This window comes from Natator depressus, chromosome 4 (assembly GCF_965152275.1).
Source record: "Natator depressus isolate rNatDep1 chromosome 4, rNatDep2.hap1, whole genome shotgun sequence".
Lineage (NCBI taxonomy): Eukaryota > Metazoa > Chordata > Testudines > Cheloniidae > Natator > Natator depressus.
The window spans coordinates 107067856-107085101 of record NC_134237.1 but is presented as its reverse complement, the minus strand read 5'-3'; the positions used below and the strand labels follow the sequence as shown (position 1 = coordinate 107085101).

The 17246-nt window shown below is 40.3% G+C and overlaps 1 protein-coding gene across 1 annotated transcript in view; it reads left to right on the top strand.

The window, feature by feature from the left end:
- Positions 1-10655, top strand: part of LOC141986744 (cytosolic beta-glucosidase-like) — an 83538-nt gene extending 72883 nt beyond the window's left edge. Inside the window, exon 6 of the mRNA XM_074951602.1 lies at positions 10442-10655. Within this exon, the coding sequence (XP_074807703.1) occupies positions 10442-10653 (212 nt within the window). The 3' untranslated portion in view covers positions 10654-10655. The remainder of the gene's footprint in view (positions 1-10441) is intronic.
- Positions 10656-17246: the final 6591 nt, after the last annotated feature.

The window sequence follows — 17246 nt, the reverse complement described above, 5'->3', positions numbered from 1 at the left end:
TGCAAGCTCATATCTAATTTATTGTTCACTATTAAATTCAACATTGTAAATTTAAATGCAGAATCTTTAATGCCTACCCAACCCACCCCTCCTCCATATATTGTGCTAAACATCCTCTCATGTCCTCATGCACATAAGGACAAGCCACACTCCTCATTCACACCCATTACCACACCAGCCTTAACGCTGCCCTCCTTCTCTTGTCCACGCTACACATGGGCAGAAGAACCCCACTTGTTCTAAATAACAGCTTGATAAATATATGGCCAGCACCTCCCTCTGTGTGTGGGCAACAGAGCCGCACAACAGCAGTCTTCCAGTGTAAGCAGGAGAACCACCTAGATTTTCCATACAGGCCACAAACCTACTTGCTCTGGCCCGGAGACACTACCCCTGCTCACACTCCTGATAGTGAATCAATCCTGAGCCTCGTAGACTTTAAGGTCAGAAGGGACCATTATGATCATCTAGTCTGACCTCCTGCACAATGCAGGCCACAGAACTCACCCACCCACTCCTGCAATAAACCTCTCACCTATGTCTGAGCTATTGAAGTCCTCAAATCATGGTTTAAAGACTTCAAGGGTACATCGGGGTAGGATGGGAGGAGATTTATATTGTTTTCCAAAATATCTTTGTCATGCCTGTATGCAAGAAGTAGTGAAGTTAGGTATGGCAATGAGGTGGAGGAGTAGAAGCAATGAGTTTCTCTTGAGTGTATATAAAGGGTGAATTGGATTACGTGAAGAAGCATAGAGTTGTCAGTGAAACTTTTAATTGACCATTACATGACTGTGAGAATTGCACCATGTCAACTTAACTTTGTGTTAACACAATTTTTTTCTTTTCTGTGGGAATTTATATGAAGATAAAAAAAATAATCAAACTGTGATCAAAGACAGAAATATGTCTGCAGGTCTTCACAAGCATTCACTTCCCTTCAAACTCTGTGTCTATCACCAGAGCTCACTTGTGCTTTTCATTTATTCTGCATCTTCGCCTTCTCTCAATTCTTATGGGTGTATAATATACATTATATATACTGTACAAGAACTGTAAACTGGAGATGGCAGTCTTCTGCTACATCCATTCCATATTCAGTTTTAGTCATGGAAAGTCCACTTTAATTCTTTCATCCCTAATCTACTGATTTTAAATCAGCTAAGCATGTGCACCTGTGAAGGTTGTAGTTAGAAAGAAAGCTTAAAATGATATGAAAAATGTCTTTACTTAAACAAAAAGCTTTTCCAGAACCTTAGTTTTATTAATAAACATGATGTTTATAAATTACTGTGTATATATATAAAGAACCCATCTAGCATAACATCAGTTCTATATGCAACAAAGGTTTCAGCAACAAAGGCAAGTCTTGTTCTAATGCCAGAGAGACATCCCTCTTAGTCAGGGACAGATAGGAGATATGAATATGCTGCATGGTTGCTGTTTTTTCAGAAGTCTTCAGTGTATCTACAATCTATAGGCTGTGAAAAGAAAGCACTGTGTTTTAGCTGCCCTGCCTGTAATAACCTTAGCCCTACTCCAGAGGTGACCTCTCTTTCCCTCCTGGGGTGAGAAGTAGTTGACTCTGAGTACTGAACAGAGATTGCTAGTCTTGCAGAATTCTACTAATTGTGAGAGATTTTGCAGGAGCAGACTCCAAACACCCCAACTGGGCTGTATGAAGTCTGTTGGAGTAAAAGCCCTATTAACAAGTATAGCTGTTTTGTTCAACTAGTAATTTGTTTAACAGGTTTCCACTGCAACTGCTAAATGATTTCACTTTAAAGGATGCTGTGAAAGTTAATTAAAAACATTCATTAGGGTTTTAATAATTCCTTAGAGGCTTGCAACTCAAATCTGTTTTCATACCAAAAATGATTTTCCTCTTGCCTTCCTGCATTCCCTGGCTTATGGGATGTTATTGTAGGGTAACTAATGAGTGCTTCTGGAGTGCTAGCAAAGTTTTCACCCCTTCCTTTTAGAAATAGAGCTTTAATATATTTGATTGGCAGTGGAGGAAATAATTGTTCTAAAATCAAATTGATGCATGTAAAATAGATCTGTTATAAGGGGACAAAAAGATAATGTCAAGTTCTGAGTGTTATTTGTGACAGTGTCCCGTTTTCATATTACAGTGGGAAAAGATGTATGCCCTTAACCATTCAGTATAACCATTCAGTATAACCATTGAGATGTTATGTTCTCTACTTTTATCTTTTCAGAAATGCAAAGGAGGTATTCCATATTGTGCTTTTGCTAAATTTATCTGAAAATCTAGACACAGGGAATGTAGTAAAATGAGAAACTGAGTGTCACTGAAACCTTTTCCCCAAAAGAACCCAATCATTTATCTACTCAGTTCAGACATATTTTATTAGCATGTTGTTTGCATAATGTTGGTAGCATTGCAGGATTTTTTAAGTAATTGGGGGAGTTCTTTCCTCAGTTACACCAGTACAACTCTCTTGACTCCTCTGGAATTGTAAAGTGTAGTGGGTTGGCAGTTATCCCTCCCGGTCTCACAGGCTCAGACGGATGCCACTCCACCGCATCCGGCACAGTGGTCAAAAGTGAATTAGCAAATCACCAATCTATAGCCCTGGCCCTTTGGGCAAGGTCTAGCAACAATCAGTCTTTAGCCTAGTCTCCTGGCTAGGATGGACAGCACATACAGTTCGTTGCTCTGGCCCTCTGGGCGGGGCGGAGCAAGGAGCAGGATTTAGCCTGGCCTCGAGGCTAGGGCAGATAACAAATGCAGTCAGGCTCAGCCCTCTGGGCAGGGCAGCACAATAGCAGTCTTTAGACCAGCTCCCTGGCTGGACAGACAGCAGACAAACACAGGCTGTTTGGCCTATGGTGGGTAGGCTGCCACCTCAGGGGTGGGGTTGGCAGCAGGGAGTAAAGGGACTTGGGCTCACCCTACTCCACCTTGTCCCAGCCCAGGACTCTAACAGTGCTGGAGGGTTCTGCTACTGAATTAGCAGGGATCCCACTGAAACATGCTGACTCGCGCTCTGCCAGCAAAACTAAAGCCTGGTTTCCCTGGACTACTTCCTACCACAGTCTGCAGATAGGGCTTCGTAGTTCAAGGGTCCTCTGTCTCCTTGGGGTACTCGGCAGCTGGCAGTCCCGGCAGCTTCTCAGGGAACTCACTGGACAGCAGTCATGGCAGCTGCTCCATGGGCGGGGGTTGTTGCAACTCGGTCCCTGCTCCGGGGGCCAGCAGCAAGGCTGGGGGGGGTGTCTGTTTTTTCCCCTGGTTCTCGCCCCACTGAGTTGGAGACGTCACCTCTTTTACTTCCTGTTTCACCTCTCCGCTTCCGGTGCGTGGGGTGGACCCGGCCTGGCTCTGGTGTACCCGAGGTAGGTGGTTTCTTGCCACCCAATCCAGTACTTCTTCAGGTTTGCAATCAGCCTAGCAGCTCGCAGGTCCCAAAGAGCGGCTGCCACTTCTTTCAGATGGTCTTCTCAGTGGTGGCTGTACACCACTACATCATCTAAATAGGCCACAGCTACGGGGGTTCAGAAGGCAGTCCATCAACTGCTGGAACATCATGGGGGGCTCCATGAAGGTTGAAAGGCATCTGGGTGAATTAATATACCACAGTTGGGGTGGCAAACACATTCTTCTCTGTGGAGCAAGGGGAATCTGTCAGTAGCCCTTTGTGAGATCAAGAGTCGCGATGTACCGGGCCTCACCAAGCCAGTTGAGGAGTTCATTGATTAAGGGCATCGGGTAGGCATCGAACTTTGAGATCAAATTCACCCTCTGGAAGTCAATGCAGAATCAGAGGGTCCCACTGGGCTTCGGGACCAGCATGATGGGACTGTGCGACTCGCTCAAACCTCTAAATGACCCCTAGCTATACCATTGCCTAGACCTCCTTCTCCACAACCTCCTGCATCCATCATAGGAGAGGTTGCGTGGTTTCCCGGACCACCTCTCCTGGGGCTTGTCAGGACAGTGTGTTGGATGAGGGTAGCTTGGCCTGGTATGGCAGTAAAGATCTTGGAAAAGGCCTTTCACAGATTCCAGGCTTGTTTTTGCTGTTCCATTGTGAGGGCGTCCCCCTAATTGTGGTTCTTCAGGATCAGTTGTCTCGGGGACCTGCGGACCCAGATCCAGTTTGGGGTCGGGGAGGGAGAAATGAGGCAATCAGCAGCCTTTCTTGCTCGCACCATGGCTTCAGGAGGTTCACCTGATAGATCTGTCTTTTCTTCTGTCAGTCCAGTTATCTAACCTCATATGTAATTTGGCCCACTTGGCGAATTACCTCATAGGGGCCTTGCCATCAGGCCAGGAGTTTTGACTCCTCCCAGGGAAGCAGGAGGAGTACCCGGTTGCCAGGCTCAAAGGTGCAAATCCAGGCTTCCTGGTTGTAGGTCTGCTTTTGTGCTGCCTGGGCAGCTCATAGATTCTCCTGTGCCAGATCCCCAGCTCAGTTCAGGCACCCCTCTAATTGGAGGACATACTGTAAGAGCTCCTGGACCGGTGACAGGGTGTGTTCCCAGGCTTCCCTCATTAGGTCTAACAGCCCTCAGGGTTGGCAACCATACAGCAGATCAAAGGGAGAGAACTTCATGGAGGACTGGGGCACCTCCCTAATGGCCAACAGTATGGGCAGGGATCAGCTGGTCCCACTGGCAGAGCTCCTGTGGGGGAAACATAAGGAGCATCTCCTTTAGCGTCCTGTTGAAGCATTCGACCAGCCCATCTGTCTATGGGGGCCATCGCTCCTCCAGGGCTGTGGCTGGGCAGGGGGCCTGCGACAAGGCAGAGGCATCCAACTCCTTCCCTGGTTCTCTCGCTCAACAGAACTAGAGGCTCCGCCTCTTAGACTTCCTGTTCTGCCTCTCTGCATCCAGCATGAGTGGGTGGGCCCGGCCTGGGTCCGCCCAAAGGGGGCAGAAAGTGATCCCTCCCTCAGGCTCAGAGGCAGGCCACACGGCCTCACTACACACAGGTATAATGGGGGCAGAACTTGGCTCTTTAACTTTTTTCAGACTGGGTTCACTGATTTTGAAGCCACTTGAATGATAATGTTAGGAAAAAGTTGTGGCCTGCGGATCTCTGACATGACACGTGAAAATCTGGCCCTATTGAAGTAATGGGTATTTTGCCATTACCTTCAGTATGACCAGAACTTAACTCCAGGTGAATATAAAATCTATTCAATAGTTATGCTATATTTTCCATCTGTGCCTCACAAATGGAAATAAATATCTTTTGATTCTCAGTAAGTGTCCAGCATTTGAACTTTCCTACATACTTGCCTCTGGCGGTGTTTATTGTTTCCTTCAAGGGGCAGACAAACCTATTTCAAATGTTTAGATGTTCGTTAGCGTTACAATCATCATTCTATTGGGGCTATTTTTGCCTGTGACGCCCTTTTGCTGGCAAGCCAGGTTTAACTTTCAACCAATGTTTCCTGAATGTAAATTTCTTCTTGGATCTTTTCTCTGTACTGTTTAGTTCACTTTATTGAATGCATAAGTGTCAGCCATGATTACTGCTGATCTAACTCTATTGTTCAAGTTAAAAGTTTTCCCAGGCATAGATTGGCTTAATTTTATAACTCTGGCCAGGTATGTTGAGGTATAATCACGTACATGAGCATTAAATTAATGTTTCTCATTCTCTTGCTTAACAAACATCTATTTAAATCAATATATATCATTTGCCTGTACACTTGATTTCTACTTTTCCATTGCTGCATGACTGAATTATTTTTCTGGCCAGTGAGAGAGATTGTGTATACAATAATGTTCTAGTCCCCAAAGTTTTGAAGGAGAAACATATTTCATAGTTTCCACTTTGCATTCTACAAGGAATTTTATTTTCCAAACAAGTTCTGATTGCAGATTAAAGAATACTGCAAACCTGAAAGTATTCTCATTGGTTTATGCATGTGCAACTTCTCCAATTAAATCTTCAATGCAGAATGATCCTGATTAGGCATCATGTAGTGTTGTTCAGGTGTTAGTAATAGCACCTTAAAAAGCTGTGAGTAGCTGTGAAGGCACTCTAAATTAGGGCTACCTTAAGTTGCTGTATATAAAGGCATTAAAAATCCATCAAATGTCACAGGAAGCACACATCCAAACTTGTCCTTTTTGGGAGCGTTTCAGCAGCCAGCCTATTCCCTTTCCTTTGCCCCACCAGTTAACCCTCAGTACTGGAGGTATATTTCTGCTCATCGTCTCTGACATTGAATGTTGCCTAGTTGGAGCTTGAGGTCACAGTCCTTACAGCAAGTGACTGCATGAATTTCTTGCCAGTCATCGGTTCTGGGTCTTTGCTATTCTGGCAGCACATGAGAATGCCTGGAGCACTTTCACTGATTGCCAGTTAAGCCCCTAAACTGATAAAAGCTGGAGAATTCAAATAAACAGGTTTATTGCATTGCATCCAATGTTGTCCCCTGCTCTTTCTCTTATTAATATGCTGAGTAGTTCATTGAAACTGGCTGCTTCCATACTCACAGATCTTTTGCTTGTCTTTCTGTAGACATTAGATGCTATAAAGTTGTCAGTCTCAGAATAACACTTTAAAAATGCTATTCTTCAGGTATTCCCTGGTACTTCTCATTAACCCCATTGATTGACGCTTATGTGTTTAACTTCACTGTACTGCCTGTAACAGGAAACAGGAGGCAGAGGAAAATGTAAAATGTTTGTCCTTAATGGCATTTGAAATCTACTTTGAACAACCAGCCGCAGATTTTAAGTGCTTCAATTCTGTGGGACAGGGAGAGTTGGTGTATCAGGGAACTGGTAAATTGATATGGGCCCAGATCCACAAATATCATGGCTACATCAGTTTATATTAAGAAGTCTTTCTTTGTAATCATAAGGGCCGAAAGCCTTATTTTTTTAAATAATCGGTTTCATTCTGCAGAATCTGAATCTGTTTTGGAGAACTAGCTAAAGACATCAAGTGAACTGGAACTAGCCTGCAGACTGGGAGTTTGACATCCAGGTTAAGATTGTTAGTGATGTCATTCTTACAGGAGAAGAATCAGTGATTGCACAGAATGCAGCATGCAAAAAGAAATCCTATAGCACATTCACGAAGACACAAACTAAGCAAAACCAAAGCCCAATAAATCCTTTACTAGCCTGGTATGAACACACACATTTCTGATATTGTTTTGAAGTATTAATTGTGTCAAATGTATTATCACATTGGCTCAAAGAATAGTTATATGCTGAACAAGTACAACCACATTATTTTTTCAGATATGGTCCCCAAAACACCTTAGCAAAATATATAAACAAAACTCACTGACTTGATGGGAGCCGATGGAGGGATTTGAGGAATGTGGTTTATTATATAGTTGGAGCAGAAACAATGGTTAGATTGAAAAAGGAGTGGAGGATGAAGGAGATTGAAGAGAGGAGTTTACAGTGCGTCAGGTGAGAGGGAGAGAACTAAGAGGTAAAGCAAAGTTTAAGCAGTGCGGAGGGAGAGGAAGGGAAAGAGGCTAGAAGTGTTGTAGAGAAAGAAGTGATAAGATTTGGTGAGACCCTGGAAGTGAAGAGAAAAGCATGAGGAGAAGGCAAATTACCCCAAGGTTGCAAGCTTCAGTTATTTGGAGGGTAGTTGTCAATAATAGGTAAAGCTGGAAGCAGAGACTACATATTCATTTTTAGCCATATAACACTGCAGGAAGTGGTGGGAAGTCCAGGAGAAGATATCACAGAGACATGTGATATAAGCCTGGACAATTGTCAGGGGTGGAGAAGTAGATTTAAGAGTCATTAGCCTGTGGAGATAAGAGAGACTGTGGGAACAGACAAGGGCACCCAAGGGATGACTGTAGAGAGGAATGATGACAGAGCATGGGAAATGCCAGCAGAGACAGGAAGGGAAGGAGAGGATCCATTAATAGTAATATGGAAGGAATTGTCAGCTAGGTAAAGAAGCAAGTAGTCAGTGTCGCAGAAATCCAAAGATGAGAGGCTCTTGTGGAGAGGTAGGTGGCTTATGGTGTCAAAGGTAGCAGAGCTATCAAGAAAAAATGAGTAAAGAGAAGTGACCCTACAAGGAATAGACAGTTAATGTGAAAACGGACAAGACAAATTAGATACTTGGCAGTATACCTAAAGGATCTCCTTCAGCTATTGTGGCCGCCCACATTGGCAGAGTAATTAGCACAACTTCCAGTTATGGTGATTAATGGTATAATGGGGGCAGAGAGATCTATGTCTATTTATATCGTGCCTGACATCATAATATCTAGACAGCACAGCAAAGATTAAAAGACGCAGTTGCTATCCAGTCGTGGTCTGTTCTCTGCTAACGTGCTTAGATGAGTCCAGTGTAAAAAGATATCCAAGGTGAGCAAAAGCTTGTCAGCCCTGTCAAAACTGGAAAAGGCCTTTGTAAAGAGACGTGTCTTGTCCTGTGCTCTAAAGGTGGCGAGAGACGAATTAATCATAATTGTTAGAAGTATGAGGTATTTGTACTTTGAAACTGCAGCGAAAATACCCTTTATTGAACTTTGGGAGGAACTATCATTTACCAAAAAAACCGAAGTCTTTTATGGTCTGTGCAGTATAGAGAGAGTGCACAGTTTAACTAGGAATGTTGGGAAATCGTGCTCAAGGCTTAGAAATAATGAGCTCCTAATGTGTTTTCTAATCAAAGTATCGGCATGAAATTCACTATTTGGAGAATGTCCTATTATCAAGGCAGCAGTGTATCAAAAGTTCACCATGGATATTATTTTTGTCTCTCATCTTTTTATTTGACATGTCTTCTCCTCCCCCTCCCTTTTAATAGTTTTAAGTCAAAAGTACTAGAAACACAAGAAGAGTGGTGCTTATCCCATTTGTTCCAGCTTCCTTGGACCAACAGCCATCCCTGTCAGTCTGAGTTATCTTTGTGTGCAATGCTGTTTTGAGCAGAGATTTCATACACAAGTTCCCCCCAACTCCCCATCCAAGATTTAGGTACCTCATAAATCAAATTGACAAGTCACGTGATGATGTTTCGTTCCCTAATTTGTCTACTGGATGCAGAAAGACATATACAGTAGGTTCCTCAGTGGTTTATTTCCTAACAATAGCACAGCATTGTGTAGTTCAGAGACTATGTCCGACTCCTTTTGGACTGTATGTAAGCAATTCTATGCCTAAATATTTTTCTGTGACAAAAAGCAGAGGCATGTCTCCACCATTGCTTCTGAATATTCATGGCTGCTGTGGAACTACTGGCAATTTAAAAGAGAACTTTTTCCTGTCCTTCCCTTTGCTTTACAGGAGAAACAGCATTTATTGTTGATACGCTGATTTTCTGTTACATTTTGTTCAAAAATTATGCAAATGTATAATTAGTGACACACACAATTATGGTTCCAGGAATACAGAAGAAAGAAGCAGATTAGCTTTGTTTTATCTTCCCAGTTAAACCAATCAAAGGAATCCAGGTTTTTGTATACTTAATTTTTGCTCTTTTTGATTATCCAAGTTATATGTGCATTATCAATTTTCATGCAATTGCACTTCATATTTTATTCAAGGAAACCACCAGCTAGTCAGACAAATTATCACTTGATTATTTTTTCAACCTTTTTCTCTCGTATGTCCCTGCATCATGTACAACTGCAGCAGAGGTCAGTCAAACAATAAATGGTAACATTAGCTTTAGTTCAGGAAATATGTATGTTGCATGTGGAAGAATTTGGGATTTAAAATATTGTTTCAAAAGTAAATTTTGCACATTGTTTTCCTGCTATTGTATGTTATGTGATCACGTCTGTGTGCAAGTGGGCAACTGTACTCGACATGGCACATATACTGTATGGAATTAGAGAACACTTTTAAACCCAGTCTCTAAATCAGTGAGTCATTTCTGAGGGGTTGGAGGTCTTAGCTCTGAAAAGAGGAAAGAGCATGGCGTATGTTCTAGGTTTCAGGATTTTGTTTTATAAGGAATTGTTTCACTTTCTTAGCCTTTCTATTTTAAGAAATTAAGACCTTTTAAATAGTGAAGGTCTACACTAGGTATTGTCTTGTATTCACCTGTGAGCTAGCTTGGTAGAATGCAGCCAAAGAAGCTCCTATTGTCTTGTTATAGAGAGTGCCACGTAAAGTCAACTATCCTTTTTGTAGTTTAGTGAGTTGTAGTGGCTATGAAGGTGTGAGACGGACAGCACTGTATAGGACCAAACACTGAACAGTAAAACACTGTTATATCCAGCTCTGCTAATGCTTCTCTTTACCTTACTGCCTGGATGCTCCAGAAAAGTAAAAGCAGACCAGTTCTCTGAGCTACTACCCTGGCAAAGAATATATCTTTTCATGAGCTGTCAGTATTGATATTTACATTGTTTTTGCCATAGCAGGTACTGTTAAAAGTGGAATATAAAAAAATCAGTTAATCACAAGCTATATATGTGCTACATTTGTAAGGTTACATTTGTTGTGTTAATTTCAGCCATCTCTCTTGATGATGTCCACCTTAAAGGATATTTTGTGTGGTCCCTCCTTGACAACTTTGAATGGACTTGTGGATACAGCTGTCGATTTGGACTTTTCCATGTTGACTTTGAAAACCCAGCTCTCCCTCGTGTTCCTTACCGATCAGCAATAGAATATGCCAAAGTTATCTCCAACAATGGACTAACAAAATCAACTGAAGAGCTGTGATGATCTGCCTTTTGGTTTCTAAGAGCTGTCTCCTTCCTAAGAAGCCATATGTGGTAAAATAAAAAATATATATTTTAGAAAATGATGACTAGTCTGTGTTTTTATATAATAATTAAACTGACCGGTTCAGTTAGGAATACATGATTTTCCTTGTTGTGTAAGGAGGGAGGAAGTAAAATAACTGGCAAGTTACTTTGTAGTGGATTTGGCAACTGTGATTTAAACTGTATGTTTAAAGGAACACTGTCAACTTGAAATCTAATTATTTTAAATGTGAGCTACTACTAGTTTCAACTGCCTGTGACTTTCCTGCCAGCTCTTGTAATTTTACAGCCACCTTCTCCTGTGTTCATATTCTTTTCTTTCTCCTGAGGCTGCATGAAAGCCCCAAACAAGCAGAAGAAAAGGATTATAGTGAAAACGATTATACAGAAAGTGTTGACAAATGAAGAAAGCAAATCAACACAAATATAGGATTTAACACACACACACACACACACACACACACACACATTCCTTCTAATTCTTTCAGTTTGAGTAATGTTATAAATATAATTACTGTCCCCATGCTCTCCAAAGGAGAAGGAGAAGCAGTGTGGGAATTGCACCCCGGAAGGACTTCTCTGAAGCGCAGTGCCTCCAGGGGTGGCACAGGTTCCGGAGCAAGCCGTGTGCAGGGCTGTGCCAAAAGACACAGTTTGGGCCAGTGTAGATAAAAAGTTGTCAGAAATGTGAATCTTGAACTTGATGGGATCTCTTTAAAATGTATTCACATGGCTTTGAAAATTTTGTCAGTATACTCTTGCTGTAACAAAGCTCACATCAGAGCCAAAGAAAAAAGCCCTGTTATAGCAAAGGGTTCAGTGTACAATACCAAACAGCCTTCCGCCTCTAACAACGGGGAGAAAAAAGTTGAAATCACTCTTTATAAAAAGGAACCATTTGCAATAGGAAAAGTAACATGAAAAACTGTAAACCTTTCCTAGAAACGAAACACACAGCTCTGATGCTTAGATTAAAAACAAGTTGTTTTGCTCTTACATGTGATGTGTACAATGTGCAGCTGTTCACAAAAGACCAGAAGACTTAATATATAAACAAATAAGATTGCTGGCTTTGTTCCTTTTTTATTATAAAAGCCACATCTACTTTACCTGCTCCACTGTTATAACAATGTGCTCTGGTAGGATTAAGACTTTATTTTTCTCTCTTTGGCAATTTGTGTTGTGTGTTCAGAGAGGAGAGTGAAAGAGAGAAACTAATAACCCTTTGCTGTTACTCTGTGTAGTGTCTTTCATCCCAGGATCTCTAAGTGCTTTTCAAAGGATGGGTACAGTAGGTATTATTATTGTTATTAAGTTTCCCATTTTTACAGCTGGGGAAATAGATTAATGAAGAATAAGAATTTTATATTCAGCTCTTATGTTGAAGTTAAGTCTTACACATGCTTTCTTTTCGTATAGGTGTCGTATACCTCCTCTGAGGTTGTCCAGCTTATCTGGATCTAACAGGCAAAGCTCATAATAAACTTTAAGTTGCAATAACATTTGAATATGTGCTTAAAATCTATTTCTGTAAAAATTAACCTCCTGGCCCTTGACTTTAGCGATGGAAGACTTGATCTCACCCACTGCAGTGTGAGGTTTGTTGGCGGCAGCAGCAGCTTTCAGAGCAAAGCTGGGATCGCAGTTATGCTCCATTGCTGTGATTTTTCTCTCCTCACCGTGGAGTCAGCTTCTTTTGTTCTTCTTTTTCTCTTCTCTCCTTTTGTGCATGACTGCTTTGTTCTAACTTGCATCAGTTTTAAGGAGCATTTTCTTCACTTGCATGTTTGCATTAGGCATTTTTTTCTTTAATTTTCCAGTACTGCTAACACCAGTGTAACTCCACCAATGGTGGCAATATTGAGAACCTTAGTGTAGACAAGGCAACACTGGCTGTCAGCATTTTTACTGCAACATAGCATAGACTGAGATGAAATCCTTGTCTATACTCCCAGTATTACCATCATTGGCTGCTAGATTGGTCCCATAGGGCCACTAGCATCCAGCACAAGATAGAGATTCTCCCCTGAGTTATCCTGTGTGCACTTCAGATTCAGCCAAGGAGATGGGTCATAAACTTTTGTGGCTAATGTCTGTTGCTTATCAGTGTTATTTACAGCACAGGCATGTTTGAAACAAAGCAGGCCAGGGGAGAGTCCCGAGGAATCCTTTCAACCAGACTTCCTGTAGTTTTTTGTTGAAATAAAAGCCAACTATAGAGAGTAGGATCTAACATCACTCTCAAGCATATTGTGTAAGAAGGACTGTGTGCATCTCTTGATATTCATGCAAGGTGAAGATAGGGCTTTAAGGCACATCATAACAACAACCTAAATAATAGAAAGTGTAATTGAATTAGCATTTTTGTTAGTAACTAATCACTTCTGCACCATGCTTGACAGTTCCACTTTTGCACTGCATAAACAATGAAATGTCAGTGAGATTCTAACCAATCCAGTTTTTATATTTGCACGTAGTGTGCAGGCTGTTTGATTCAGTGGTTTTGGATCTAGAGCCCTGAGCAGATCTATTGAATTCTTCAAGTCTCTCTTAATTTGGGTTTCCTGCTTTTGCGAAATGAGATCATTGGCTTCCCAGAGCAGGAGATTCTACTGCTAATTCATACAGTCAGGGACAGCATTACTTTCTATTGTAAGAGAGCCCTACTTGGATTTCTGATATGTTAGACCTTTACAACTGTGTTCATGGTATACCTGCCTAATGAACATCATAAATAGGAATTCTATAGTGGCATTACACAGTCTTTCTGGGATTGACCAACTCCACCTTACTGAGATAATTTTCCTTCACTTCTTGTTGACTCATACATCTGAAACGATTACTTTCCATCCTCCCATTATTATAGCTGTCTAAGCATGTGCATACGTACACTATAATAGCTGGCACTGTCTAGTGCTCTGTTTGCATAGGAAGCAAAGTATGACACATTTTATTCCCAGTCTTTTTAAAAAGTGAAAAAAATTCCTATCAGTGGTCCTGATCCTGGAATATGCCACACACCTCATAGAATATGATGTATACCCTCAAATCCCGCTGACAGTATGTTGCAAAATTGAGTCCCGTATCATCAGGAAAGTGCTGATGAATTAGGGCTCTCTTGTTTGCATAGATTATAGTGTGATCACTAAGGGAGCTCAGCCCTGCTGTTAAATCAAAGTCTCCTTGAGCCTATGTTACATTTCTGGATGTCTTTCATGTTCACTTGAAGATACCCTAAGTGACTTGGGATAGAGGGTTGAACAGCCCTAATGTTAAACTGGATTTACGTTAAAAAAAAAAAAAGGTAAAATAGGAATGATTTAATTTTTATTTAATATTTTGTACTTTGTCAATTGTTAATATCTAATTGCACAATAAAAGTTCTTAAACTACATTTACTCAAAACTAATGTATATTGTTCATTTTATTTGTGTTTCTTATGCAGTCTTTATCTTATTTGTGTTTCTTACCCATTCTTCCTTGTTACGTTTTATAGTGTATCTTATTTACAATTTACCTTCTCCTCCTATAGTACTATAGAATATAGGGGTATTTTCTTGATTTTAATTAGGACATTAGTGGAATATTATTTTATTCTATAGGGCAGATTTATAAGTTTTACAACAATACAAATGGGCAATGCATTTTTTGTCTGCAAAAGAAATGAATAGTTTTCACTGTAAATAGTATATTCCATCACATTTGGTCTACCAGGTGAAATAAATATTCTGAGTGCTGACATGCAGGCTTACTGAAAGTGCAGTGACCATCTGCATCTCTCTGTTGGGCTTTAAAGGCCAGTTCTCCCTTCCAAAGATTTATAATACAAAGGGCAATTCACTAATTAGTACTGTAAATTAGTGTTGCCATGAGGTTAAAATAAAAAAAAAAACCCAACCCTAACAGCCCCTGCAGTATTTCAATTAATGTTATTTTTAATTGCTTGTATTAGCATTTGAGAACAAGATTGATTAGCTTTTGACCGCCAAAAAAACCAGAACTTGAAGAAGTTAAATACTGAAATGGAAGTTGTTAATTATACTTAAATATCCAGAGATACTGTACATAGAAATCTGGAAGGTCATCAGAATGCTGGAGAGGGTGTGTTTTATTTCTATTTTATTTAAATGAAAACGTACATGTTTGGATAGAGCCACATTTATTTCTCATGTTCTCTTAATTGATCACAGAAATTAACATCCCCCAAATCACTCTAAAAACAAAACAGCTTTACTATTGCATCTGTTTATTGAAAGTTAATTTTAGAAGTTGCTGAACTTTAAAGTGATTAGTTAATTCTCAATTTGTGATTAAAGCTGCCAGCATGACAACTCCTATTAAAGCTGTCATGAGTTATCCTTTTTAAGGCCCCAATTCAGTAAATGGTCCCTATTCAGCAAGACGTTTAAGCACCTGTTTAGTCCCATCAAAGTCAATGGGGCAGATCCTCAACTGGGGTAATTTGTTAGACCTCCATTGACTTCAACTGAGTGATCACCATTTGCACCAGCTGAGGATCTGCCCCATTAATGGGCTTTACCACATGCTTTGCAGAACTGGAGTCTAAATCCTTATACATAAGAGGCCTGGTTGTTTAATGGGAGCTGAAAATGCCTAGCACCCTTACATTACCTTCCCGTAAATGAAGGATATGAACCTTGCCATGGTAACAAAGACTGAAGTGTTAATTGACAATGTTGCTATGTCTTCTCTGTCCCCATCCTGACCTACTTGCTTGTGTCATCCTGTCACATCTTGTCTTTAGACTGTGTCTACACTTCAGGCTGGTATGCAGCTTGAGGAGACATACTTGTGCTGCTCTAATTGAGCTAGTGAGCTAAAAATAGATCTCCAGCAACTCCTGCAGTGGTGCAATATTGTAAGCAGGTGCAAGGCAACCCCTTATGCCCCTGCCCCTTCCCACCATGGTAGCAGTGCGGGAGGAAAGCAGAGCTTTCCACACTTTCTTAGTGGTTTCTTTTTGCAGTTGAAATAAAAGGGAGAGAAAGGGGCGAAAACTCTGAAAATCCAAACACCCAAAATGAAAAACAAGTCTTTCATTTCCCAAAAACTGAAAGGAGGAAACAGCGTTTTAAGTCAAAATGAAAGAAAAATGGTTTTGTTTTGAAATTTCAATTCAGGCTAAAGATTTTGTTGTGTCAAATTTTCCAACTGGAAAAAAAATTACACTAAAATCAACATTTTCTCAAAAATATTTTGATATTGAGAAACTCACATTTTCCAAGAGTAAATATTTTCATGCCAAAAATGTTGACCAGCTCTGTTTAAACTGAAGGGGATTTTTTGTCAATTTAATAGAGGATCAGGGTGTTTTTTGTTTTCTTTTTTAATATTAGAGGCAATATTTTAGATTTAATTTGATTAAGCAATGAGACTATGGTAAGTGAAGTGACTGAGGATCATGTGAGAAACAGTGATCACAAATAGACAAGGTTGCAAGAGTCAGTCATTAACTTTTTATGTATATAAATGAGCAAATCTATATCTTCAGTTAATACACTAAAAAAATCCCCAACATAGTGACCAGCACGGAATTTGTTTGATAATTCTTAAAAGCTGTTGTTGAATTTCTAGATGCAGTGCACAAGCCAAATAGGATGCTCTATGTCATTAGCAGAGAAGCAGATGATAAATCAAGTTAGATAGAATTAATAGTGTCTAATACTGGATTACCATATTTGGTAGTGATCACCATATTTTAGGATATACTTGTCCTTAGTGGATATAATACAGAACATAAAGTATGAAAAAGCTTTAAAAAAGTGGAAAGGAAAGATGATAAATGTGAGACTTAAACACACCCATTCAGTTTTAAAAATAATTATCTTGAAGGATTTTTTAAAAGAAATTGTACATGGACTTGTACAATCATAACACAGTAAGCTGTGCACTGGTGCAAGTAAACTATGCTCACCAATCAAGAAAGGAGAACAATAACCTTACAAATGTTTTGCATTTTTCCACAAGAGACGTGGTATTTACAAGAAAATAGCACTGAAAGTACTTGGGAAAACTGGTTGGTTGGGTTTTTTTTCTTTGTTTTGCTTTTTTAATGCTTTACATTTGGACTTCATTAGTGTGAGTCATTTGCATCTTATCAGGATTGTGGCACACAAAAATTGATACCTTAAACACTTTTTTTTTTTTTTGCTTTTTGTTACGTTTTTATTGTATGTAGAAATGCAATGGGATTTTTTCCCCCTGTCCTGCCCCACTCACCACCAAAGAGACATCTGTGCCACAAAATTGGAATAATTGCTTCTCGGTGAATTCCACGGACTTTTAATTGGACCTCAAGTACCACTTTCTAGAGTCTCTTGCCATAGTTGTATATTTTGCTGTAGTTCCCAAAAAAGGGCAGCATTGGAAGCTTCAGTCAGGCACTGATGAGTGTACACTTATGCTCCATGCAAATTTCATGGTATAGTGCCACAGATACAAAATCTTGAATAGAACTACCCTAAAAAAAACAAGATAATAATCATCTTGCTGCTCGCTACTTTCCCCAGGGTTTAGAGGAGTGAGCAC